General features: G+C 45.1%; 1 protein-coding gene across 2 annotated transcripts in view; it reads left to right on the top strand.

The window, feature by feature from the left end:
• TOPBP1 (DNA topoisomerase II binding protein 1) overlaps positions 1–18,465 on the top strand; it is a 103,656-nt gene extending 85,191 nt beyond the window's left edge. For both annotated transcript variants that reach the window (XM_077491520.1, XM_077491521.1), the window contains exons 23-28: positions 1,863–1,968; positions 2,113–2,276; positions 8,780–8,920; positions 13,166–13,255; positions 18,005–18,166; positions 18,249–18,465. In XM_077491520.1, the coding sequence (XP_077347646.1) occupies positions 1,863–1,968; positions 2,113–2,276; positions 8,780–8,920; positions 13,166–13,255; positions 18,005–18,166; positions 18,249–18,377 (792 nt within the window). In that variant the 3' untranslated portion in view covers positions 18,378–18,465. The remainder of the gene's footprint in view (positions 1–1,862; positions 1,969–2,112; positions 2,277–8,779; positions 8,921–13,165; positions 13,256–18,004; positions 18,167–18,248) is intronic.
• Positions 18,466–26,673: the final 8,208 nt, after the last annotated feature.

Genomic DNA, 26,673 nt, shown 5'->3' with positions numbered 1-26,673 from the left:
TGGTGAGGGGTACAGTGTGTTTTTTTTTTTATTTTTTATTGAAGCTTTGGGCGTGTACAAATGTGTGCAGTGACCTGTAATGCCATCCAATGCACTGTGGAGAAATGCAGCATATTTGCACTTTTCTGCACCGTACATCATACAAATGTGCTGTGAACAGGGAACATAGGAAACAATTGTGTTCTATATCCTTATGGAGGCTGGTACAGATCAGGAACAGAAAAATGGCAGTGACTGTACGTTGTACACAGATGCGCTTTAATAAGCTATTCTCGGTTTACTTTGTCTTCAAACAGTAATAATGAATTCATTTATCCCTATATGGTCCTCTCCAGATTATGCCAGATCAATTGATAACCCTCACGTCTACCTGGTTGACCTGCCTGATAAAACTTAAAGTGGAATTATACTTCCCTGTGCTCCAGCGATGCAGTATCACATGTCAATCGCCGGGTACTTTCCTTGGCAGGGTGGGGATGACATCGCTCCAACGCATGCTCAGGTGTTCAATTAGAGTCAGCATTGCTGAATTTGTACAGTGACCTGTGCGTGTGTGCACAGGTCACTTTACAGGGGTGGAAAGGCAGGCAAGTAACTTTAATGCTGACAAAGCATGTCTCTCCTGTATTAATATTTCTGCCTATTTGCCCTTATTTTTGGCCTAAAGTTCCACTTTAAGGAAAATGGCAATTACTTTGTTGGCTATTTACCTGATAGAAACAGTAGCAATCTAAATAACTCAATGTCTCACATGTAGGACTGCATTTTTCACTTCTTTCTTGATTAATGTAACATGTATGCTGGGGCAGTCGTAGCATACATGTTTAACCACTAGAGATCCGCGCTATAGCCGAATGACTGCTACAGCGCGGACCTGCTTTGCCAGGACGACGTCTATTGACGTCGTCCCGTGCACGAGCGGCCTGCGATCCCGACCCCTTACCATGATCATGACCGCTGATCATGTGATCACAACAGAGCTGGTAATCGGCTATCTTTCCTCCTCGCGCTGTCAGCGCGAGGAGAAAAAAAGAAGCCGATCACCGGCGGCCGTTAGAGGGACTTCAGTCCCAATCACGGCGAGCTGGGGCCAGCTCATCAGTGCCCACCTGCCAGCGCCACCTAAGTGTAAGAAAAAGTGCCACCCATTAGTGCCACCCATTAGTGCCCATAGTGCCACCTATCAGTGCCCACAATCTACCTCAACAGTGCTGCACCTCAGTGCCACATATCCGTGCCCATCAGTGTCATCTACCAGTGCCCAGCAGTGCCACCTATCAGTGCCCATCAGTCCCACCCATCCGTGCCGCCTTATCTTTGCCCATCAGTACTGCCTTATCTGTGCCTATTAGTGCCGCTTTAACTGTGCCTATCAGTGCCCACTGGTGCCGCCTCATCAGTGCATTTCAATGAAGGAGAAAAATGACCTGTTTGCAAAATTTTATAATAAACTATTAAACATGATTTATTTTTATTTTTTTGCATCTTTTTTTGTTTGTTTAGCAAATAATAAAACTCCAAGCTGTAATTAAATACCACCAAAAGAAATCTCTATTTGTGGGAAAAAAATTATAAAAATGTAATTTGGGTACAGTGTTGTATGGCCGCGCAATTGTCATTCAAAGTGCATCAGTGCTGAAAGCTGAAAATTGGTCTGGGCAGGAGGGGGTTTAAGTGCCCAGTAAGCAAGTGGTTAAAAAAATACTTGAGAAGCGAAATTATGCGGTAGTGGTATCATGATGGCACATCTAACTGGCCTCTAATTTCTGTAGTCAACTTTTAGGTCTATCTCTCTCAATTGCATGCAGGTGGGTTTTGTTAGGCTAGAGCACAATTAGTGACTGGTGTCATTTTATTTACAGTGTGAGAAACCAGCAGTGGAAGAGGATAAAAAGGAAAGGAGATTCCAGCTTTCTTCCTTAAATCCTCAGGAAAGAATTGACTACTCTCAGCTCATTGAGGAGCTAGGTAAACCAATGTCTGCTTCAGTATTTCAATAATTTTTTTTTTTTTTTTTTATTATTCTTCTTGTCTTTTCTAACTTCACTAACAAGCATATACATAGCCTGTTATGGCTTAACTTTTTTTTCTGATGTCATTCTCTGTTTTCAGGTGGAATAGTAATAGATAAGCAGTGCTTTGATCCAAGCTGCACTCACATCATTGTTGGCCATCCCCTCCGCAATGAGAAATATCTTGCTTCAATGGCTGCTGGAAAATGGGTGCTTCATAGATCTTATTTGGAAGCCTGCCGAGCTGCAAAACGCTTCATTCAGGTTTGTCTCTGTCTTGTAACGCTTTATCAGCTGGAGGAGTCTAAACTTTTTCTTAAATCGTAATGTTGAGTTAAACTCCATCACCAGGATGAAAGGGTCGCTTTAATTCAATCTTATTTTTTATTGAGATAAGAAAAAGACATGGTAGAAAAATAAAAGGAGTACAGAATAATCCAACATATTTGTTTTACATTGATACATAGACAGATAAACAGAAAAATCCAACTCTGCTACAATGGGGTCAAACTATCTCTAGGTTGATATGAGTTCTTTAGTTTCGGTTTGCGTAATATGGTGTAAGAGCCTGTACGCCTACAGTGCCTATTCCAAGGTAACGTAAGTATGTGCGCACCACTATCCTCTCAACGAGTGATGCCCACTCATTACAGGTAGGCTAGAGCTGTTGTACCTATTCTGGCCACGTCCCCTCTGGGGAGGAAGCTCTGTATGTGTCACCATCCCGGTCTAATGAGACTGGAGGTCATGAATTAAGTAACCTGGTGTTGTTGCAACATTTATAAGGGAGGTAAGAAAGGGGGAAGAGAGTAAGGGAAGAGGGGTCTGGACAGTAAAGAGCTTTAGGGTTCAAGAGATAGACATTCCACCCTGGTCACACAGGTGTATCAGTAGAATCCTCTGTGGCCCACAAGATAAATTCTGAGGAATATCGAAAAACATAGACCACGAGGTCCAGGTCTTGGAAAATTGCTCCTCCCTACCCGTTTCCTGCGACAACATTCGTTCCAAACTATTAATTCGGTCCACTTCAATTGTCCAATCCCCCAGGGAAGGCATGTCCATTGACCTCCAATATCTGGGCAACACCGTTCTAGCGGCCACCAAAAAGTGGCGCAGAACGTCCTGCTTGATTGACTTAAGTGGTCCCGGGAGCAGAGATAGCAGGGCTAACTCAGGAGAAGGTGTGATTGAGGTCTCCACGAGTCTGCAGTACAAGTCTAGGATCTTTTGCCAGAACTTCCTCACAGGGGGGCATTTCCACCAAATGTGAAGTAAGGTTCCCCTAGGTGATAAGCAACGCCAGCAAGTATCCAGAAGCGCCGAGTTTATCCAGTGCAAAGTCGAAGGGCACCTGTACCAATGGGTCAACAGCTTAAACCCCTTTTCTTGAGAGTTGGAGGCTAGAGACATTTTGTGAGTCAATATGAAACACTTTTGCCAGTCTACAGGTGAGATGGAGTGGCCCAGGTCTTCCTTTCATGCCTGTGTGTATGGGGGTAGGTCAGAATTAAAAGCCTTATGCAAGAGAGAATATAATTGAGAGACTACATGTGTAGGAGGGGTGGCCTGGAGCAGCATGTCCTCAAGTCTGTAAAGTCAGTGAGTACGTTGGGTAACGATGGGAAGGTGCGAATGAAGGAAATCACCTGTTGCCTCTGCAGCCAATGTGTCGAGGTATGGGAAGATAAGTCGGGGGGGGGGGACGTCTTGAGTCAGAGAGGGGTCTGAACGTAGAACTTGAGCAAGTCGCCTATGGTCCTCCTTACACCAAGGTCCAAAATTCGCTCCCCTCAGGGCCGGTGGAAAAGCGGGAGTCCCAAACAATGGAGTCATGGGTCCCTTCAGGGGAGATAGGGTCTTGGAGGAATTCATTCGGGTCCAGATTTGTATGGTTTGTGGGGTGAGGTCACTCAGGGGTTCCTCTCCTTTCAGAAATTCAGTAGGCGTCCACGGCAACACACAGAGATCTATTGGGTTAATATGGCTCTCTATCTGCACCCACAATTTGGAGGAGGAATGATGAAACCAGTTAAGTATACGCATGAGCACAGCTGCTCTATAGTATATGGAGGCATCTGGAGCTCCTGCTCCGCTACGAAACTTGGGGAGCGATAGTCTCATAGCGTATCCGGGGACGAGCCCCTCCTCAAATAAAGGAGGAGAATAGTTGGCACAGCTTCTTAAAAAACCAGGAGGGTAAGGAAATGGGAATTGTTTGGAACAAATAAAGAAACCAGGGGAGGACAACATTTTTAGGGCATTCACTCTGCCTAGCCACAATAGGCATTTTTTTGCTTAGTTCGAGAGATCCGTCTTGGTTCTAAGCAGAAGGGGTGCATACTTCAGAGAGAATAATTGGGATCTCTCCAAGGGTATTTGGATTCCGAGGTAGTGGATGGAGGTAGAGCCAGTTTTAAATGGATACCTAGTGGAGACCTGGCGGAGGACCTCCTGGGACAGTGAGATGTTCAGGATTTCTGATTTAGTATGGTTTACTTTAAAATTGCTCAGCATGCCAAACCTCGCAAATTCCTGCATTATATGTGGTAATGATATGTGGGGTTGGGTTACAAACAATAGCAGGTCATCCGCGAAGAGCGCCAGCTTAGAATGAGTGGGGCCTATTGATACACCTGAGAGGGGTTATTGCGTAAGGCTATTGCTAGGTGTGCCATGACAAGGACATAGAGAAGGGGGGATAGAGGACAGCCCTGTCGTGTCCCATTATGAATGGCAAATGTAGGAGACAGTGAACCATTTACCCGAATTCTGGCAGAAGGTGAGGAGTAAGGCCGCGTACACATGCGCGGACTGTTCGCCCAACTTTGTCCGTCCAACAGTTTCGGCAAACAGTCCGCTCAAACTTAGCATGGACGGACATGGCCACACACGACGGACGAACAGTTTGCTGAAACCGTGCGCGATGACGTGAACGGCACGTACGACGGGACGAAAAATACGACGTCCTATACACTGCATTATAGCTTTCGGCGTGAAAATCCTTTCTGAGCATGCGCGCAACTTTGTTTGACGAACAAGCCTACACACGGGCGGACTGTTCGCTCAAACAAGGTTTCAGCGGACAGTTTTACGGAATTTCCGAAAAACCTTGTCCGTCCAACTGTCCGCTGAAACTGTCCGCTGAAAGCCCACACACGAGCGGACTGTCCGCCCAAACACTGTTCAGCGGACAAAGTTGGGCGAACAGTCCGCCCGTGTGTACGCGGCCTAAAGGGACATAATTCGGGAAAGCATTTTAGGACCCAGACCTATCTGTTGCAGGGACATCCGAAGCAATTTCCAATCGACCCGGTCAAATGGACAGGGTCGCTTTAAAGCCCAACCATCCTCCTGACCTGTTATATTCATTTTCATAGTTTGTAGTTTATTGCAGCCGCAGCAAAATACTAGGTGTGAGAGCTTTCTGGCTGGGTTCACATTTGTGGCCGCAGGTTTGTTCCTGGGGTCCGGTGCGTGTTTGTTTACTCGTTCAGGTCCGAATTTTTGCTAGAATTTGCACTTGAACCTGACCCAAACACGCACAGGATCCTTTTTCAATCCAGACCATGGCTGCCCCGGACATGTCTGAACCCCGCATCCAATTCGCATTTGTGTGAACCCAGCCTTAGGGAGAAATTTTTGATGTGTTCACGTTTATTATTGGATAATGGGGGGTCAAATGCCCCCCTATAACATGGAAGCACAAGGTATTTTGCGGCTGCTGCAACAGAAGAAAGCACGGTGGGGGACCACTATGAATAGGAGTATAACTGGTCAAGAGTGGACTTTGCCCTGTCACTTTGCCCTGAATTGGCAGCAGGGTCTCTGTTGGGGTATACGCAAACCCCAACTTTTTATTTGCCCTTTTTGGTCTGCTCAACATGTAATTGAAAGGGGTTTTATTATATCTGATCAATAAGTGCAAACCATTACAAGTTGATTTTGCCAGAAATCTTGTAAGCGGATATCTCCTTTTTACACAGAAAGTTCTTATGGAGATGAGAAGGGGTCTGTGTCATGTATATTTCATTATTAATTTAGTGTGCAGGGCTTATACTGCATGCTTAGGATTTTAGAATTCATTGCTGTCAGAATGTTTAGAATTCCTGTGTTGTCAGCTCAGCCAGGAAGATAGGAACATTCTGTATTTCTTAAATCACAAAGTGCAGCACTAAGAATTAATAAAAAGTCCCAATGTTTGAGGAAATATGACCTCTCAATAAAAACTGTCCAATAGGTGTAGGTGCTGGGAAGAAACCGTCACCAAGAAGGAAAGGTTCACACTGACTCTTAACCCAGGGTGTGAACTACTTAATCAAAAGCATTCACCAAGATTTCACCATACAGGTGGGGAGATAGATTGCATGAACACCAGTAGGATCCTCCTTAGACAGACTCTCATCACATCAGGACATCATGTATATAGGTATAAAAAAAAGTAATTGCGCAGTATTACTGACAAGTACAATTATTAGGAATACAGCAAAGGCCAGAATACTCACAAACATCGCAGTAAAAAGCGCATTTGAATCCAAATAATAATGATCATTGTTTCCATCCAGTGTGATGGCCGGCTGTTGCGCTTGGCAGCGTCAAGTTTACGTACCCTGGCAGAATTGTAATTTCTTGGACATTTTTCAGAGAATATGAATAACACACATACTTTTCTTTCACTCATGGTTAGTGTTTGGCTGAATCCATTTATTATAAATCAACTACGTTTACTCTTTTTAAATCATAATCCCAACAGAAACTACCCAAATGACCCTGATCAAAAGTTTACATACCCTGGTTATTTTGGCCTGATAACATGCACACAAGTTGACACAAGGGTGTTTGAATAGCCATTAAAGGTAACCATCCTCACCTGTGATCTGTTACATTATTATTGGATATAGTACTTATCACTTATACAGTTTGTACATAAATTCCTTATTTATAACACCTTACATATGGTCAATCAATCATTGACATTTCTGGATTCTGAGTCATAGGGAAAGCAAAAGAATTGTCAAAGGATCTGCGGGAAAAGGTAGTTGACCTAAAATAGGAAAGGGATATAAAAAGATATCCAAGGAATTGAGAATGCCAATCGGCAGTGTTCAAACTCTAATCAAGAAGTGGAAAATGAGGGGTTCTTTTGAAACCAAACCACGATCAGATAGACCAAATAGAATTTCAGCCACAACTACCAGGAAAGTTTTTTTTTTTTTTTTGGGATGCAAAGAAAAACCCACATTTAACTTCAGGTGAAATACAGGACTCTCTGAAAACATGTGTTGTGGCTGTTTCAAGATGAATAATGAGGCACTTGAAGAAAGATGGGGTGCGGGCCGAGTCGCCAGAAGAAAGCCCTTACTACGCAAATGCCACAAAGTATCCCGCTTTCAATACGCCAAACAGCACAGAGACTCGCCTCAAACCTTCTGGCACAAAGTCATTTGGAGTGATGAGACCAAAATTTAGCTTTTTGGCCACAACCATAAATGCTACATTTGAAGAGTCAACAAGGCCTAAGATGAAAGGTACACCATTCCTACTGTGAAACATAGAGGTGGATCGCTGATGTTTTGGGGATGTGTGAGCCACAAAGGCATAGGAAATTTGGTCAGAATTGGTGGCAACGTGAATACACTATGTTATCAAAAAATACTGGAGGAACATTTGCATTCATCAGCCAGGAAGCTGCACATGGGACGTACTTGGACATTCCAACATGACAATGATACAAAACAAGGCCAAGTTGACCTGTCGTTGGCTACAGCTCAGTCTCCTGACCTCAATATCATTGAGCCACTCTGGGGAGATCTCAAACGTGCAGTTAATGCAAGACAGCCCAAGAATTTACAGGAACTGGAGGCTTTTTTTTCCAAGATGAATGGGCAACTTTACCATCTGAGAAGATGAAGCGCCTCATCCACAAATACCACAAAAAACTTCAAGCTGTCATTGATATTAAAGGGGGAAATGCATCATATTAAGAACTGGGGTATGCAAACTTTTTTGATCAGGGTTATATGGGTAGTTTGTTGCCATTATGATTTAAAGAGTAAACACTGTTGATTGATAATAAATGGCTTTAGCCAAACACTAACCATGAGTGAAAGAAAATTTTTGTTTTATCATTCATATTCTCTGAAAAATGGCCAAGAAATCATATATTCTGCCAGAGTATCTAAACTTATGAGCACAAGTGTATGTATGTGTGTGTATGTATGTATGCATGTATGTATGTATGTATGTGTGTATATATATATATATATATATATATATATATATATATATATATATATATATATATATATATATATATATATATATATATAATGTGTGCATGCCAGCCACAAACAGCAAAAATTGTAATAAAGGGAAACTAATTGATATTAAGTAATATGTTTTAATGCTTTTGTTATTGGAATCAAAAATTATGTCCTGTAGTTAAGTGATTTTGAATATTTGGAAATATTCCTTTTGATTGCCAAGCAAGCTTTTTTGTTTATAATTTCTTTTTATTGATAGTTTTAAGGAATAACCATGCATCACAATAATGTAGCATTGTCTTAACAATCCACAAAATGGATGACCATCCATATATGACCTAGAAAGACAAATGTATGGTTAAACTGAATGGCACAAAACTCTGCGGTAAATCGTTTAACATTGTTACATAGAAACAATAGATGGATAAAACAAAATGTGACTCTGGGTAGTATTGGAACATGTTTCCTTTTTTTTAATGATGGATGCATGTATTTGTCCCATAGGAGGATAATTATGAGTGGGGAAGCAACTCGATACTGAATGCTATCAGTAGCATCACCCCCCAGCAGCGGTTGCTGGCAGAGTCAGCAATGCGATGGAGGAAGAAGCTACAAAGGATAAAACAAGAGATGGACACTGTGGAGGTATGAGAGCTGCATCATAGTCTTGAACAAGCATTGTGTCTCAACATTTTATTTAGGGTTGCACCGATATCGGTGCCAATACAAAGCATTTGCTTGAGGATCTGTACACGTGCAAATGCACCAATACTAAAAACCGATGCCTTCCGACTCGCTTCTTTCAGCTGTCAGTGGAATTCCCCTGCTGACAACTGAAATGTAAACAAAAGAATGCAGTAATTATCGTTTAAGTAATGGGGCTGCTGCGTCCTTAACAACTGATGACATCTGTGAGGCAGGTTTCCCCAGAGGAATGTAAACAAAACCAGGGGCAGCTGCTGCTGTAGTCTGTGTGTCTGGAGGAGCCTAATCTTCACCTGCAGTGCTTTGAGGGAGGAACAGCCTGGATGTACCGCCACAGGGGAGTGTGGGTATGCAGGAACACTTTTCAGAAGAACTTCCTTGATCAGACTTGCTCAGCCCATCAGGTGAAGATTCAGCTCCTCCAGACCTGATCCGCACCTCTGACCTCTGGGACCTGGGAGGTAGGTGTGCGGCTGGGCATAGTTTCTCTCTCTGCGCTCGGAGCGCCCCTTCCTCAATTTTGTGTGTGCGCGCACGCGCACTCAGACAGGCTGAACACGTTTTTGCCTGGAGTCCATATCTTTTTTTGACTGGCCAATAAAGAACTCCAGCTTTAACCCTGTGCTACCCTGAGAGTTGGCTGAGGCTCTAATTAGGAGTCCGGTGTTAACCCTGTGCAGCCTGCAAGGGAGAGAAGCTAATCAGGATTCCAGTGTTTAACCCTGTACGCTATAAAACCCATCTGTTATGCTAGACAAAGTCCCATGGTTTAACCCTGTCCCTGCATTGCCCAAGGATACAGCTCTACTATAATTGGTGTGTGTGTGTATATGTATTTTCTTTATATATATATATATATATATATATATATATATATATATATATATATATATATACACATATATATTGTGTGTGTTTGTATGTATATATAATTTTGTATATGGACGGACAGGCTGTAGTGACATTTCCTTGTGATGTGTGAGCTAAGAATTGGGAGTCTGCCATGCTGGGTTTTTGTAGTGCTATAATCACTCTCCCTCTTTCTTTTGCCTCTTTTTCTCAATCATTGTTCCCTCTCCTCTTCCCCCATACTTTCTTCCCTCTCTCACACCCTTTTTGTCTCTCTCCCTACACCCACACCCCACTCTCATCCTGAAGGCTGCACTCAATACACAGTATTTTATGTCACTTCCTCCTTCACTCAAACGTGTATGGACTGGAGGAGGAGGATGTAGGATGACAATATGGTCCTCCTAGCTGTGGGGCTAGCAATGATGAGTGTTGGGAGTGCTGTGTTTCTTCATCCCTTGGGCTCATCTAGATGGTAGTATTAAGGGTGTGTGCATGTGTATGTATATCTATATAGTGTGTGTGTGTATATATACTGTATGTATGCAGGGGGGATAGCCGATACAACTGTAAGGATCCCCATCTTAGGCAGAAATAATACCTTGGGCTGCAGAACAACCTTATCCTTGTGTAGCACCAGGAAGGGCTCTTTACAAGATAAAGTAACCAGCTCTGACGAGAGTAGCCAAGTCCAATATTTGACCCTTGATCGTACTCTGGGACAACCACTGATCCAGCTCCAATTCATGGAAAGCCAAAATACGTTCCATGGTGTACTGACGAGTATTACATGTCTGCTGTTCACACAAGGCAAAATAAGCCTTCCAGGTGCAGTAATGGATCTTATGCAAAGTTGATTTTCTAGCATGAGAAGCAGGATGGAACACCAGACCCTGAGATGGTAGATGCTGACAGTCTGGTAACTGCTATGAAACATCCACTGGAAGCCAAAGTTTGTCTGTGCACCACATTCTTCTTGAGCAATGTGGGGCCATGAGTATCAGTGGAACATCTGCTGACTCTATCCAGCAGAGCAGGCAAGGGAGGATCTTTAAAGGAGGAAAGTCATCAAGGAGAACTGGTCCCACAAGGTCATCAGAAGGTATGCTGCAAAGGCCCTCAGATCCTGCGACTGAGAGACAAACCTTTCCACCTTGAGGCTGAATTGGGACACTAGTAGATCTACGTCTAGCGTTGTCCATCTCTGACAAATGTCCTGAAATACCTCTGTGTATAGGGACCCCCTTCCCTGTGGCTAGTTGCTGACGGCTGAAAAAACCCACCATCTGATTTCTCACAACTGTAATGTGTATGGATGACAGGGATGGAACATTATCTTTTTGCCCACTGCAGAATAAGGTTTGCTTCTCGCTGAGCTGTACGACTTATTGTTCTGCCCTGGTGATTGATGTAAGCCACAGCCCGGGAGTTGTCTGACCCACATCGGCAATCCCGAAAAAGACCTCTTGACAACTTCTGAAGGGTGGGGCGAATAGCTGAGTTGCAAATGTTGATGGGTAGTCGGGATTCCTGCACTGACCAAGTTTTCTGCACCAAACTCTCTGCCCCTCATACAGCTTCCCAGCGCAACAGGCTGGCATCTGTGGTGAGCACTGGCCAGTTTAGCCATATTGGAGTGCTTTGAGTGTCTGGACTTTGCTGGTAGATAGATTGCTTGATTCAGAGAAGAAATGTATTTGTCCTCCATAGCCAAGAATATTGTGTTGTAATGGCCTGGAGTGGATCTGAGCATATGGTACTTAGCTTTTGTGTTTTTTTCTTTTTTTTGGGGGGGGTCCCTTTTTTAAAAGTCAGGGAGGCTACTGGAGGAGATCTAACACAGATCCTGCCACTCTCATATTGCCTGGTTTGGGGCTAGGAATTTTTCATGCTCACAAGAATATTGTGGGCTGCATCTTGGCTACTCTCCAAACAGGAGTTGATCTTCTTAGACTTGAGTAAAATGGAGGGGAAAATTTCAGTCTTGGTTTCTTTTCAGCGACCTCTTGCTTCTCATTCCTTGGTGCATGCCTTTTTGACCAGAGAAATAATGAGCTGTCAGACAGCCCCCCATCCTCCTGCCCCAGTGGAAACTCGATTCTTTTGTACAAAAACCTCCATTTGAGTCCATTCAAGACCTTTCCTTAGTTCTTTTTGATGCTGAAAGTTGTGTTTTTGGTTTGTCACTGTGAGAACGTGGTGCTTTGGCCTTTTTTTTTTTTTTTTTTGCCCAATGTGGTTTTTGGCTTTTCATCTCAACCAAAACATTGCCTTACCCTCCTCCCTCCCCCTTCTCTCCCTCCTCCCCCTTCTCTCCCTCCTCCCCCTTCTCTCCCTCCTCCCCCTTCTCTCCCTCCTCCCCCTTCTCTCCCTCCTCCCCCTTCTCCCTTCTGCCTTCCTCCTTCTCTTCCTTTTGAAAATGGTTTGTGCTATCAGAATTTACCTGAAGTCGACTACCACAATTCAGCAATCTTTTTATTAGAGCTTCCTAAGGACCCAAACAAAGGTCACGCAACTTCTGTTTCCCATTGGATTTGTCAGCTTTTTTTTTTTTTTTCTCAAGCCTATGATTTTAAAGGAAAGGTTCCACCTTTTTCGGTGACAGTTCATTCTAACAGGAGTGTGGGTGCTTCCTGGGCTGTTGGTCATAAAGCTTTGGTAGTTCAAATTGCAAAGCTACTACCTAGTCTTTCATTCACGCTTTTACAGTTTTACCAGGTGAGTGTTATAGACACTGAGGACGCTAAATTTGGTCGCAGTGTGATGCGGGCTACTGTGGGAAGATCTTCTGGTTTGGTTTGTGGAGCATGTTGGCTTGTTGCCGTGTTGTCCTCCCTTCATATTCAAGTAATTGGGACATGACTAAGTATTTTTGAAGATGCTCTGTGTCCCATGATATATTATAAAGAAAATAGAACTTTTGGCTTACCTGTGAAATCCTTTTCTTGAAATTTTATCATGGGACACAGAGGTCACACCTCTCCGTATTTTGGTTTACGGCTTGCCACAAAACTGAAGCCCTTCCTACAAGTGAGTGTCTATGCCTAGGAGGGGACTTCCTGTCCTTTTTGCCAGTGTCCAGTTGCCCGTAGGTGGCAGCATAACCCTCTTTGTAAGGATTAATGTAGATGCACTGTGTTCTATGACATATTCCAAGAAATTGATTTTTACAGGTAAGCCAAAAATGCCATTATAGTTTACTTAAAAATATACCATTTAAGATCTAGTGCTTAGGAGTTTTTTTTTTTTTTTTTTTTTGAGTCCATCAGTGACTGCTGCCTGCTTTTCGTTCTCATAATCTTGGGCTGGATTTTTAACCTCTTGAACATTTTGCAGGGGGCATTCAGTGGATGGAAAGTTATATTAAATGTTGATCAAGCAAAAGAATCTGGCTTCAAACGTCTTCTCCAGTCAGGGGGAGCTAAGGTATGTTAATCTGTATTTGTTTTATTTTGTCTACATTAAAATGTATGTAAACTCCCAAACGTATGTTTTTGTTGTGTTTTGGCATAATGTCTTAATTCATACAGATTTCTTAAGCAGATATTTTTTGTAAATCTATGGCAGTGTTTTTTTTTTTTTTTCCTTTAGATCCTGCCAGTAACAGCACCTCTTGTTGCAAACTGACAGCACTAAGCCATTGCCTCTCAATTAGCAGGAAGATTGTCAGCCTGAGGGGGTTTTAATTACACTGTCACCAATGAAGCTGGGGAAATGGAGAATTTTAATTGCACTGTGTAACTTTAGCAACCTTTGCCTCCTACCTCTGTCCTCCCCCAGGCTTCATTGGAGGCAGTTTTAACAGTTATACCACCCTAGATTCAATGCTTGTACTAGTACACATAGACTCCCAAGGCCCATCACTACCCCCAGCATAATTATTGCAAACATGCAAGTTAGTAGTAGTCAGTACCTCCTGCACTGTGCCGTGGTTCCTTGCACTGTCCTCCCATGGCTGCTGTCTCTGATGAATTACATTAGAGCTGAAACTTTCTAGCAGATGTTGGGAGGAGATCACTCTGCAACTTTTTCCTGGCGCATGAAACTCATGGATAGCCAGGGAGGAATACCATAACTGAGCATAGTGTCTGAACGGTAGACATGGACAGAACCTAAAGAACAGCTCATCCTGCCTACTCCTGATCAGTTTCCACTCCCACCTCACCTAGTGCCCTGGGCCACATAGTGCCGTGTGGGCTGCTATGGTAGTAGTTCTGCTGTTGTATGTACTGATATCTTGACAAGTGTCTAAAATTGTAAAGAAAAAAAGAGACAAAGTTAAAGCCAGATTGCATGCTCTACTGTGTGTATCACCGTGTGCATATTAGTGATGCACCGAAATTTCGGCCGAAAATTCCCTTTTCGGCAATTTGCCGAAAGAGAAAAACGGCAGATAATGGAGCCGAAAATGGGGCGTGGCCTGGGTGGGGGCGGGGCTCCGCCACCCATCCCTGGTGACGCCCATCATAGCGCAGGAGAGCCATCTCCGCCGCCTTTTTGATAACCGCCGGGAACATCACAGCTTTCATTTCAATTGCTGTGTGTTCCCGGCCGTGCGCCGTCACACGCAGCCCCTCCCCCTTGTCCGGGCACTTAGATAGACAGATTGGACGGATGATCTGTCTATCAAAGTGCCCGGACAAGGGGGAGGGGCTGCGTGTGACGGCGCACGGCCGGGAACACACAGCAATTGAAATGAAAGCTGTGATGTTCCCGGCACTGTTATCAAACAGGCGGCGGAGGCGGCTCTCTTCCCTGCACACAGTGCACAGGCTGGCTGCAAAATGGCACACAGGCTGCAATGGGGCACACTGGCTGCAATTGGCTGCAATGGGGCACACTGGCTGCAATTGGCTGCAATGGGGCACACTGGCTGCAATGGGGCACACTGGCTGCAATGGGGCACACTGGCTGCAATTGGCTGCAATGGGGCACACTGGCTGCAATGGGGCACACTGGCTGCAATGGGGGATGCCTCCTGTACCACGTCCTCTGTCTCTGACCATCTCCTGTACCATGTCCCCAGTCTGACCATCTTCTGTACCACGTCCCCAGTCTCTGACCATCTTCTGTACCACGTCCCCAGTCTCTGACCATCTCCGGTACCGTGTCCCCAGTCTGACCATCTCCTGTACCGTGTCCCCAGTCTGACCATCTCCTGTACCGTGTCCCCAGTCTGACCATCTCCTGTACCGTGTCCCCAGTCTGACCATCTCCTGTACCGTGTCCCCAGTCTGACCATCTCCTGTACCGTGTCCCCAGTCTGACCATCTCCTGTACCGTGTCCCCAGTCTGACCATCTCCTGTACCGTGTCCCCAGTCTGACCATCTCCTGTACCGTGTCCCCAGTCTGACCATCTCCTGTACCGTGTCCCCAGTCTGACCATCTCCTGTACCGTGTCCCCAGTCTGACCATCTCCTGTACCGTGTCCCCAGTCTGACCATCTCCTGTACCGTGTCCCCAGTCTGACCATCTCCTGTACCGTGTCCCCAGTCTGACCATCTCCTGTACCGTGTCCCCAGTCTGACCATCTCCTGTACCGTGTCCCCAGTCTGACCATCTCCTGTACCGTGTCCCCAGTCTGACCATCTCCTGTACCGTGTCCCCAGTCTGACCATCTCCTGTACCGTGTCCCCAGTCTGACCATCTCCTGTACCGTGTCCCCAGTCTGACCATCTCCTGTACCGTGTCCCCAGTCTGACCACCTCCTGTACCGTGTCCCCAGTCTCTGACCACCTCCTGTACCATGTCCCCAGTCTCTGACCACCTCCTGTACCATGTCCCCAGTCTCTGACCACCTCCTGTACCGTGTCCCCAGTCTCTGACCACCTCCTGTACCGTGTCCCCAGTCTCTGACCACCTCCTGTACCGTGTCCCCAGTCTCTGACCACCTCCTGTACCGTGTCCCCAGTCTCTGACCACCTCCTGTACCGTGTCCCCAGTCTCTGACCATCTCCTGTACCGTGTCCCCAGTCTCTGACCATCTCCTGTACCGTGTCCCCAGTCTCTGACCATCTCCTGTACCGTGTCCCCAGTCTCTGACCATCTCCTGTACCATGTCCCCAGTCTCTGACCATCTCCTGTACCATGCCCCCAGTCTCTGACCATCTCCTGTGACATGCCCCCAGTCTCTGACCATCTCCTGTACCATGTCCCCAGTCTCTGACCATCTCCTGTACCATGTCCCCAGTCTCTGACCATCTCCTGTACCATGTCCCCAGTCTCTGACCATCTCCTGTACCATGTCCCCAGTCTCTGACCACCTCCTGTACCATGTCCCCAGTCTCTGACCACCTCCTGTACCATGTCCCCAGTCTCTGACCACCTCCTGTACCATGTCCCCAGTCTCTGACCACCTCCTGTACCATGTCCCCAGTCTCTGACCACCTCCTGTACCATGTCCCCAGTCTCTGACCACCTCCTGTACCATGTCCCCAGTCTCTGACCACCTCCTGTACCATGTCCCCAGTCTCTGACCACCTCCTGTACCATGTCCCCAGTCTCTGACCACCTCCTGTACCATGTCCCCAGTCTCTGACCACCTCCTGTACCATGTCCCCAGTCTCTGACCACCTCCTGTACCATGTCCCCAGTCTCTGACCACCTCCTGTACCATGTCCCCAGTCTCTGACCACCTCCTGTACCATGTCCCCAGTCTCTGACCACCTCCTGTACCATGTCCCCAGTCTCTGACCACCTCCTGTACCATGTCCCCAGTCTCTGACCACCTCCTGTACCATGTCCCCAGTCTCTGACCACCTCCTGTACCATGTCCCCAGTCTCTGACCACCTCCTGTACCATGTCCCCAGTCTCTGACCACCTCCTGTACCATGTCCCCAGTCTCTGACCACCTCCTGTACCATGTCCCCAGTCTCTGACCACCTCCTGTACCATGTCCCCAGTCTCTGACCACCTCCTGTACCATGTCCCCAGTCTCTGACCACCTCCTGTACCATGTCCCCAGTCTCTGACCACCTCCTGTACCATGTCCCCAGTCTCTGACCACCTCCTGTACCATGTCCCCAGTCTCTGACCACCTCCTGTACCATGTCCCCAGTCTCTGACCACCTCCTGTACCATGTCCCCAGTCTCTGACCACCTCCTGTACCATGTCCCCAGTCTCTGACCACCTCCTGTACCATGTCCCCAGTCTCTGACCACCTCCTGTACCATGTCCCCAGTCTCTGACCACCTCCTGTACCATGTCCCCAGTCTCTGACCACCTCCTGTACCATGTCCCCAGTCTCTGACCACCTCCTGTACCATGTCCCCAGTCTCTGACCACCTCCTGTACCATGTCCCCAGTCTCTGACCACCTCCTGTACCATGTCCCCAGTCTCTGACCACCTCCTGTACCATGTCCCCAGTCTCTGACCACCTCCTGTACCATGTCCCCAGTCTCTGACCACCTCCTGTACCATGTCCCCAGTCTCTGACCACCTCCTGTACCATGTCCCCAGTCTCTGACCACCTCCTGTATAAAAATATTTTTTAAAAACAGTCATTTTCGGTATCGGTGCTGTTTCGGTATCGGTTTCGGTTTTCGGCCTAGTGTATTTTTCATTTTCGGTATCGGTTTCGGCACCAAAAAACCCATTCGGTGCATCCCTAGTGCATATACCTCTGTAAGGGCCACGGCAAAAACACATCCACAAAATCATATGTCAATGCTTGGAATAGAGATGCCATTAATAAAAAACCCTTACAAATGTTGCCTTGCTCCAACAGCAAAATACACACTTTTCTTTTTTTTTTTTTTAACTGCTGCCTGACACATGTACGCTGGTATTTGTGGTACTTATGACTTTTTTTTTTTTTTTTTTTATTCTTAACAGTTGATATGTTTATGCACTAATTCCTTGGTGCATTTTATTTAGAACCGTAGTTAGAAAAATAATAATAATTTGTATGTTCCAGGTATACAGTGTTCCAGATTGCGTTACACATAGACTGTTAGTGTACCGTTTGCTAGCTAGGATAAGGGATCACTATGCACACACACATCTGCTTGCTCATGTGATCCTGCAGTACGAGTGTACCGCAGTGTTCTTGTTTCCATTTGGTAAATAAGGATTAATATATTCGATCTCTCTGAATTCCCTTGAAAAATTAAGATGCAGTGTTTTTTTTTTTTTTTTTTATCTATTTTTTTATTTATTTTATGTACATATAGGTGTTCGTTGGCCATTCGTCGTCTCTGTTCAAAGAGACAACACATCTGTTTGCAGACTTTGGTAAACTGAAACCCGAAGATGCCAGAGTTAGTGTAGCAGAGGCTGCAGCACAAGGAGTGAACTGTTTGAAACCAGAATACATTGCGGATTACCTCATGAAGGTTTGTCCAACTAGCAATCTTATTCGTAGTTTGGTCCTTGGTTGTAGAATATTTTCCAGTATAAAAGTATTTTTCTTCCTAGGACCCACCGCCTCCTGCCAGCAACTACTGCCTTCCTGATGCAGTCTCCTACCTTCAGGTGGCAGGGAATTCCCGAAAGAGGAAAAATTCTGGTGATACCACTGATGTAAAACGGTCCAGACTGGATTAAGATGAAGATTTTAACATTTCCCTTATTTATATTTATATGTGTGTTGTCTTATATCTGTAAATACGTGCAATAAAATAGAAATCCACTCGACCATCTGAGAATTTTATGAATTATAAACATACTGTGTCATGTAGTAGTGCTATATTTTCAGTACATAATAATTGAATGTGAATAACAGCAAGAAATGAATTTCTACCTGGCTGTTACTGGACTCTGCGCCATCTTAAATGGCTCGCCTAGGATGACATAACTCCCTCAGGAGTTCATTCTGGGAGATGCTAGGATTGTACACTGAACTGCACAACTCACTATACACAAAAGATAAGATTGCAAAAAGGAAGGCAAGAAGCCTTTATTGCATATTATGTCTCTTCTGCAAAAACCTTCCTGTTTGCAATTTAAAAAAAAAAACATAGTTCCACTTTAAGAATATGTCAATACTTTTAATGACCTTAGTCTTGGCACAGGTGCACTTTAAAGTGTAACTCGGCTAGTGTTTACAAAAAAAAAAAGTGACAAATGTCCTATCTTCACCTACTCCACCTCTTCTTGCTTTTTAAAAAAATTTTTTTTAAGAGGTGGAGTAGGTAAAGATTGTAACTTTTTTTAATGTTATTACGATGTCCCTATTGGAAATATTTCTCATACCTGTGGTCACAGGATTTGAGGGACACAAGTAGCAGCAACCTTTTCCCACTCTTGAAAAAGAAGTTTTTATTGCTCTGTACCTGAAGTATTTCCAGTCACTTTTTTGTCCTAGTGACCACATAGATGAGCATGTTCCTATTGGGGAGGGTTTCCCCTTTGACAATATTGAAATCCTGACAAAAGCAGTAACAATTTCCTACTCTGTCCAACACTAAAAAACTTTATTTAGTGTAGATGCATCTAAATATAAAGACCTAGCAAGTTGGCAAAACGACTGTCCCTGTAATGCACTCAAGCTGTGTTCTGCCTTTTAGTTAGTCTCCTTGCTTACTGACATCTCATGGGCGTGTAGCGCATTCAGTATTTTTCAATAGGCAACATACTTTGTGTTGGTAAATGGTCTGTCTGTGTTTGTATATACCTATAAATGTCTGTCTGTTGAAAGCAGACATTGTTAAAATATACAGTAGAACTTGTACTTTACACAATTAAATTTTTTTTTTTGTTTTATAGCATTTGTAATAGTCCCTTTAAGTAGCATCACAGACGTTTGTTATGTTTGACCTGCCTTTTACCCATATCTTTCTAGAGACTTTACAGATGAAATTGTGCTACTTTGATCCTACTGCATGTAGAATACTTGCAGTATTCTGTACATAAATTTCCCTTTTAAAAAAAAATATATATATATTTTTACAAGGCTGGTATTTTCCATTCATTCTGTGTACATGTTTAAAAAATACTACCTCTTGATTGTAATGTTAGTGTAAATGAAATAATAATTAAAAAAAAGTTACCTAACAACAAACGTACCTTTTTAATGTTTTATTGAGTGCATTCAGCAGATCTTGGTTTGTGAAATTTTGCACTTCAAAAATTGTTTCTATTTGTCACCTAACCTATTCTATAAGCTGAAGTCCAAGATGTGCAAATATTGTCTAAATACAAAAGGCATGTGTAATAATTGGGTTTTAAATATGTTTTTTGTGTATTTTCTTCAGATCTGTGCAGTAATCCTGTTGCTGTGTACTTTGCCCCCTTAATGACCAGGCCATTTTTTATTTTTTTTGCAATACAGCACTGCCTAGTTTTAACAGATAATTGCGTGGTCGTGCGACGCTATACCCAAACAAAATTGAATTCCCTTTCTCTTATATTCAGACTGACACAGCTCTTCTCTTAGACCATTGGGTTCTTACGCCACCTTCAGGAGAGGACTAGGCATGACATGTTAACATGTAATCTAAAAACTAGAACTTTCTAGTTCCACCCAAGGGGCGGTCCCTTAGGTAACAACCCCACAGCCTGCCTTGCAGCTTCAGTTTTTTTTCTGCCTAGTGAAGGAGAAGGACCTAGGAACCCTGCTGGCCCATTGGTCCGTGGATGTTTTTTGCAGAAGCTTTGCTTTTTGCGCAAGATTAAAGATCCTGTGATCTGCTATCAACAGCTGGCTGGGTGACAGGCTGCATACTCTTATCCTTGTTGTCTCCCCAGCCTGGCCAGCGAGCGTGTGCAGACCAGAGCTCCACTCTGGGTCGGCCACGACATGCCTCAGCTCCGGAGGCGGTCGGTGAGCGTTAATGCTCCAGGGCACACATATGACCGGGCTACTGATGTCTGTGTCAGTGTGTTGGGCCAGCAGCCACCCCGTACTGATCGGAGAGTGGGTCTGTGATGGAATGTCTCCCAGCTCTTCAGGACTGGTAAGTGCCGCTCTTCCTTGATTTGGGGGTCCCTCAGCTCCCTCTCTTCTCTCCCTGTCCCTTTCTTCCCCCCCTTCCCTGTGGGAGATGCTGCATGGGCTGCTGAGCGGTGTGTGTGCGCCACAGACAGGGGCTCTCACCTGGGGGGGACTATGCTGTCTGGCTGGCTGTGCCCTGGATGTGTGTAGGTCTCTCCCTGGAGGTGTCTGGAGGCTGTGTCTGTTGATCGCTGTAGCGCTGTTCACCGCCATTTATCTACCTGTTTTGTTCACTGTCCCTCATGGTATACAGTGCTCGGCAGCCATCTTTGGTAGGACAAGGAGCGACATGTCTGACCATTTCCCTGTGGTTCTGCGGCCATTTTCCCTGTAATTATGTCCTTTATACTGGACGCTCGGCGGACATTTTCTTGAAGCCTGAATACGTTTTTGGTCAGTTTCAGTGCCATTTAGAGCACAGCACAGCGCAGTGTGGTCTCCTGTGCATCTGGGAGCTGACACTACTAGCTGGACAACACAGAACCAGTTAGGGTGGTAAGTCCTGTGGGAAAGAGCCTCTCAGCCAGCAACAGTTAGGAGGGTGGGACCATCACTTTCTTGAGTCCCCATCAGGTGGCAGACAGGGTAGGGTAAGTATCGCTTCAGAAACTGGTGTTTCTTCCCCCGAAATCCAGGCAATTGCAATCTGTTCGCCTGCAGACTGTGCAGTGCCTCTGGACGCTTTGTCGGTGGTCCTCAATTAGTTCGCTTTGGTACCACAAACGAGAGACCTACTCACTATCCTCTGAACCGAGACCCCTCACCCCTCACTCCTCTGTTTGACAACCCTGCCTTCCCAGAAGGCATTTCCATCCAGACCTTGGATGACTATGACAGGTCCTCCTGGCCCACGGCACAACAATTTGTTAATAGCACACTAGGTACTTTTGTAACAAATTAAACCGGCGCTTCCTCTAAAATTAACTGGCTAACTCATCTGCACCTGACGTCCTTTTGCAAAACACTCCATGTCTGTAATCAAATTCCTAGACCCCTGTTAGGATATGAACAGTTATGCATGCTCCCAGAGACGTCGCGTCACACCCTTTCCCTACTTTATCAACTGATCCTGACCCACTCGCATAGATCACTACCTAAGTACACTAAATTTGGTCGGAGGAACTTGGGAGAGATATAACCGATGATGAGTGAAGTAAGGTCTTATTCTTTACCCACAAATCAATGATTTCTAGTTACGCGCAAGAGAAAAACTACAAGCTGATGTCAAGGTGGTACCATGTTCTGACCAATCTCAACAAAATGTACCCCTCTACCTCCGACATTTGTTGGAGATGCAACTCTGCAAAAGGTACGTACATTCACGTTTGGTGGGAGTGTGCTATACTCCTCCCGTTTTGGACACAAATCTTTCAGATCTATTCAGACATCTATGAAAAACCGCTTCCGCCTTCCCCCGCCATTGCCCTTCTGTCACTTCTCCCGGGCTCTATTAAATCACAGAAAAGCAATTTACTAAAATTTTTCCTCTGTGCAGGGCGACAGCTTATCCCTAGACATTGGAAAACTACCACCTCCCCATCCTTATTAGAATGGGTAGGTGAAATCAACAACTTGATGCTCATGGAGGACATGCAAGCAAAGGTACTTGATAAACAGGCTAAATTCTCCTTTACCTGGAGTATATGGAGGCATTACTCTACTTCAGACAAATTAAAACGTAGACTCTTAGCAGTCACATCCACCTGAGCTATTGATTTAATCTCTCTGGAAGACCTTAGGTCTTATACACTGAAACTCCCAGTGTCAATGGAGCTCACTGTCTCAGCAGGTTCCCATAGGGGTGCCTAGTTCAGGGAGTAGGATACCCGTATTGTATAATTTACATGCTTACTACTGTGAATATAGCTGGGAACCCCAATGTGCTACATGACTAACAGTATGTCTTATCCTATCATTACCTGTAAAATATATACCGTGTTTAACATTGTTGGACCAGCCAGTCCATTGTCGGACACCTGGCCCGGTTCCCACCTTATGTTTTTTTTTTTTTTATTGACTTTACAATCTTTAATTGCCTATATTCTGATAAAAAAAGATTAATAAAAACTTATTGAACCTAAACCGACACATCCTAAAGAGGTGGCCCTTCATGTCCTGGACGTGGTTTGGGCTCTGAGGGTGTATTTGTCTGCTACGGCTCCCTTTCGGAAGTCAGACTCCTTGTTTGTTTCTGTGGCTGCTCCAAAAAAAGGCATGATGGTCTCGTCGGCCACCATTTCCAGATGGATCAGACAGATTGTAGTACAGGCCTACGCCTTGAAGGGGCAGGTGTCCCCCCTTTCCGGTCATTGCCCACTCCACAAGGGCAATCGGAATGTCTTGGGCCTTCCGACATCAAGCGTCTGTTGCTCAAGTGTGTAAAGCGTCGACTTTGTCATCTGCTCACACTTTAAGGCCGGGTTCACACCGCTGCGATGCGGGAACGCCGCGAATCCGCCGCGTTTTCCCGCATCGCACACCTCCCGCCGGCAGTTCACACTGCCCTATGCGGACGGCTGGGAGTGTCAATGTTATGTTAATGACACCCCCAGATCCGTCCGCACAGGAATCGGATCGCATGGTGTGAACCCCCATGCGATCCGATTCTGTTGCGGACCAAAAAAAAGGGTCCCGTGCGAGTTTGCTGCGGGAGCGCTGCGAATTCAGCCATACTATCTGTATGGCTGTACTCGCATCGCTACGGAGATCGGATGTGATTTGCGGTGCGAATCACATCCGGATCTCCCCCCGCAGCAGTGTGAACCCAGCCTAAAAAAATTCTGCAAGGTAGATGTCAGTGCATCGGCTGATGCCTGTTTTGGCCGCAAAGTTTTGCAGGCGGCAGTATAATTGCAATTGCACATACATCTTTTTTTTCCCCCAGTTTTTTTGTTAAAAGCGCAGTACTTTTAAGTAAATGCACTGTTGCATTTGTTACCGCAGTTCGGGTGCTGTTTGAAGGTAGTGCCTTTCAGTTGAGGGGCACCCTGGTTTTTTGTGGGTAAAAAAGATTGTTATTCCCACACACTGTCGTTTTTGTGGGTAAAGTTAGTGAATATAAGAGAAAATAGGATTTTTTTGTACTCACCGTAAAATCCTTTTTCTCTATAATTCACTGACTGACACAGCAACCGCCCCTCCTATTTTTCTCTACGTTATACTGCTTGTTGACGTACTGAAGCTGCAAGGCTGTGGGGTTGTTACCTAAGGGACTGCCCCTTGGGTGGAACTAGAATGTTCTAGGTTTTTATATTACATGTTAACATGTCATGCCTAGTCCCAGTCGGTGAATTGCAGAGAAAAGGATTTTACGATGAGCACAAAAAATCCTATTTTTCCCCAGTCGTCTTCCAGGACAACGATTGAGAGATGGAGTCCCTCGCACAACAGGAGCAGACCCGTTCTCCCCCCCCCCTTTCAGTGCTGAGGTGTGCCAGCGGCAGGGTGACGCAGGTTCCCCCCAGGAGATGTGCAGGTGGATTCGTCCATCACAGCTCCTTGCTGCAACCACGGTGGGGGCCGGAGATGCTGCACCAGCCCAACTCAGTTACGCTGCTGGGCAAGCCGTGTACTGTGGTTTTTACATGTTGGTAGTTGTAGGGCTGGGGCTATAATTCATGGTGGGGGGATGCCTCATTGTCCTGGGAATATGCAGTAGTGGTGGTTGCAGCACGGGTGTTTAAAAAGGGTAAAGTTTTGATGCTAAGATCATCTATTTTTATTTACAGGCTAAGGAGGCTCCAAGACAAGTCAGGCTGCAAAAAGTGCCCTAACTGTGGGAACAAGTTGCCCTCAGGCTCTAACAAAGCCTTATGCAGGCAGTGTATTGCAGGCTTACTAAAATCAGAGGCAGACTCTCCTCTGGCTAAATTCCTTAGCTCCTTTAAAGATGAGATGGTATCAACCTTTAAATCTCTCAGGGAGTTGATTGCAGATGTAAACATGTCTGCTTTCACCAGTAGTGCAGTTGCGATTCCCTCTTCACCAGCCCCTACAACATCCAGCTCTGGGGAGCAGAGCCCCGCGTTAGTTAGTCCTGAATCTTCTGACTCTGACCGGGATGAGTATTGGGCTGTAGCGAACAAAGCCACAAAATACAAGCTGTCCCTTGAGGAAGTAGACGAGCTGTTGAGCACTATTTATGATACGCTGGAAATTGATGGGGAAGAAGTTCAGTTGTCCAGACATAAGATGTATGAGGCCCACTTTCTAACCTTGTCCGAGCCGGATAAGAAAGCTTTCTTTCCAAATTCTCTTAAAAAGGATTCCCCTTTGACGACAACCCAGAGACGGTCTGGAATAACAATCCAAATCTAGACGCACCACTGTCCAAAATGTCGAAACAGTCCCACCCTGCCTTCAAGGATATGGGACTTTTAAAGGACACAATGGACAGGAAAACAGATGTAGTCTTAAAGAGAACCTAGGATGCATCAATGGCAGGCCTGAAGCCAGCTCTAGCCACTTCTTCTGTAGCTAGAAATCGTGAGTTCTGGTTGTCACAACTACAAGAACACCTAGAGGCAGGCACTCCTAGAGGGGAGCTCTTAAAAACCTTCCCTATGCTTTTCAAGGTGACAAATTTCATTTCTGATGTGTCAAATTTGTGGCTAAGACTGCTGCACTTTCATTTGTCTGTATGTCCAAGACACGCCTGTGCTATGTCTCCTTTACTGGAGACTGTCTTCGGCCCTGAATTAGATACTGTCTTAGAACGGCGGATAAAAAGAACTTTCCACACTAAAAAGAAACTTTCAAAGGAGATTTTTTCATCCTTCAAAAGAACCCTCAAAAACAGGAGTTCAAACCCAAAAAGCACTGGACAGGGCAAAAAGGAAAAGGGGGGGTATAACTTTTAACTGCCCAGTTCTGAGCCCCAAACCCCAGTGACATCAGGGTCTCTCTGGGAGGAAGACTAAAAATTTCTCCCGCAGTGCGAAAAGATAACCTCAAACGAGTTTGTTTTAAACATAATAAAAAGAGGTTATGCCCTGGAATTTCACAGCGACCCACCCTCAAAATTTCTTGTGACAAAACTTCCAAAACACTCAGAAAAGGCCAGGGTCTTACCATTACTACACACCAGTCCCTATTCAGGAACAGGGGGCCGGTTTTTACTCGCAAGTCTATATGGTAAAAAAAAAAAACATCAGGGAAGTTCAGATTAATCATGAACCTCCGACCCTGAACCTCTCCATCCGATACAAAAGATTTTGGATGGAGTCCATTTACTCAATAAGAAATCTTTTCCAAAAATAGGTGTTTATGGCTACCCTGGATTTAAGGGATGCCTATCTGCATATCCCAATAAGGAAGGAATGCCAGAAATTTCTTTGTTTGGCGATTCAGATGGACACCAAAGTTTATCACTTTCAGCGCAGAGCACTTCTCTTCGGACTGTTGTCTTCTCTGAGAATTTTTTCCAAGGTTCTCAGAGAAGCACCAGTTTCGTTGAGACTTCAGTCAGTCTCCATTATTCCGTATCTAGCTCCTCATGGCCCACTCAGAGAAACAACTTTGTTAGGACTTTGAGTTAACACAACTCAGCTTTACTCAATTGGGGTGGATAATCCGTTTGAAAAAGTCCAAAACAACCCCAACACAGAATATTCTGTATTTGGGCAACAAGATCCTGATTGTAGATCAAAGGTCTTGCTTGAATTTAAAGATATTGAATCTGAAGCGGAGGAAGTCTTTTCTTCAAACCAGCACCAAATGTACAGTGAGGGAGGTGATGTCAGTGTGAGGACTTATGACAGCAGCAATTCCGGCTGTATGGCTAGGTTCCACCAAAGAGACCTGCAGAGGTTTTTGTTGAAACAGTTAAAGGACAAAGATCTGGAAGAATACATATTGATCCCCACCAAAGTAAAATGGGGTACTCTGGGTCTTGCCTATCACATCCAC

This window comes from Lithobates pipiens, unplaced genomic scaffold (assembly GCF_037356315.1).
Source record: "Lithobates pipiens isolate NorthernLeopardFrog02 unplaced genomic scaffold, aLitPip1_a1.2 Scaffold_19, whole genome shotgun sequence".
Classification (NCBI taxonomy): Eukaryota; Metazoa; Chordata; class Amphibia; order Anura; family Ranidae; genus Lithobates; species Lithobates pipiens.
This window is presented reverse-complemented; position numbering and strand designations above follow the sequence as displayed.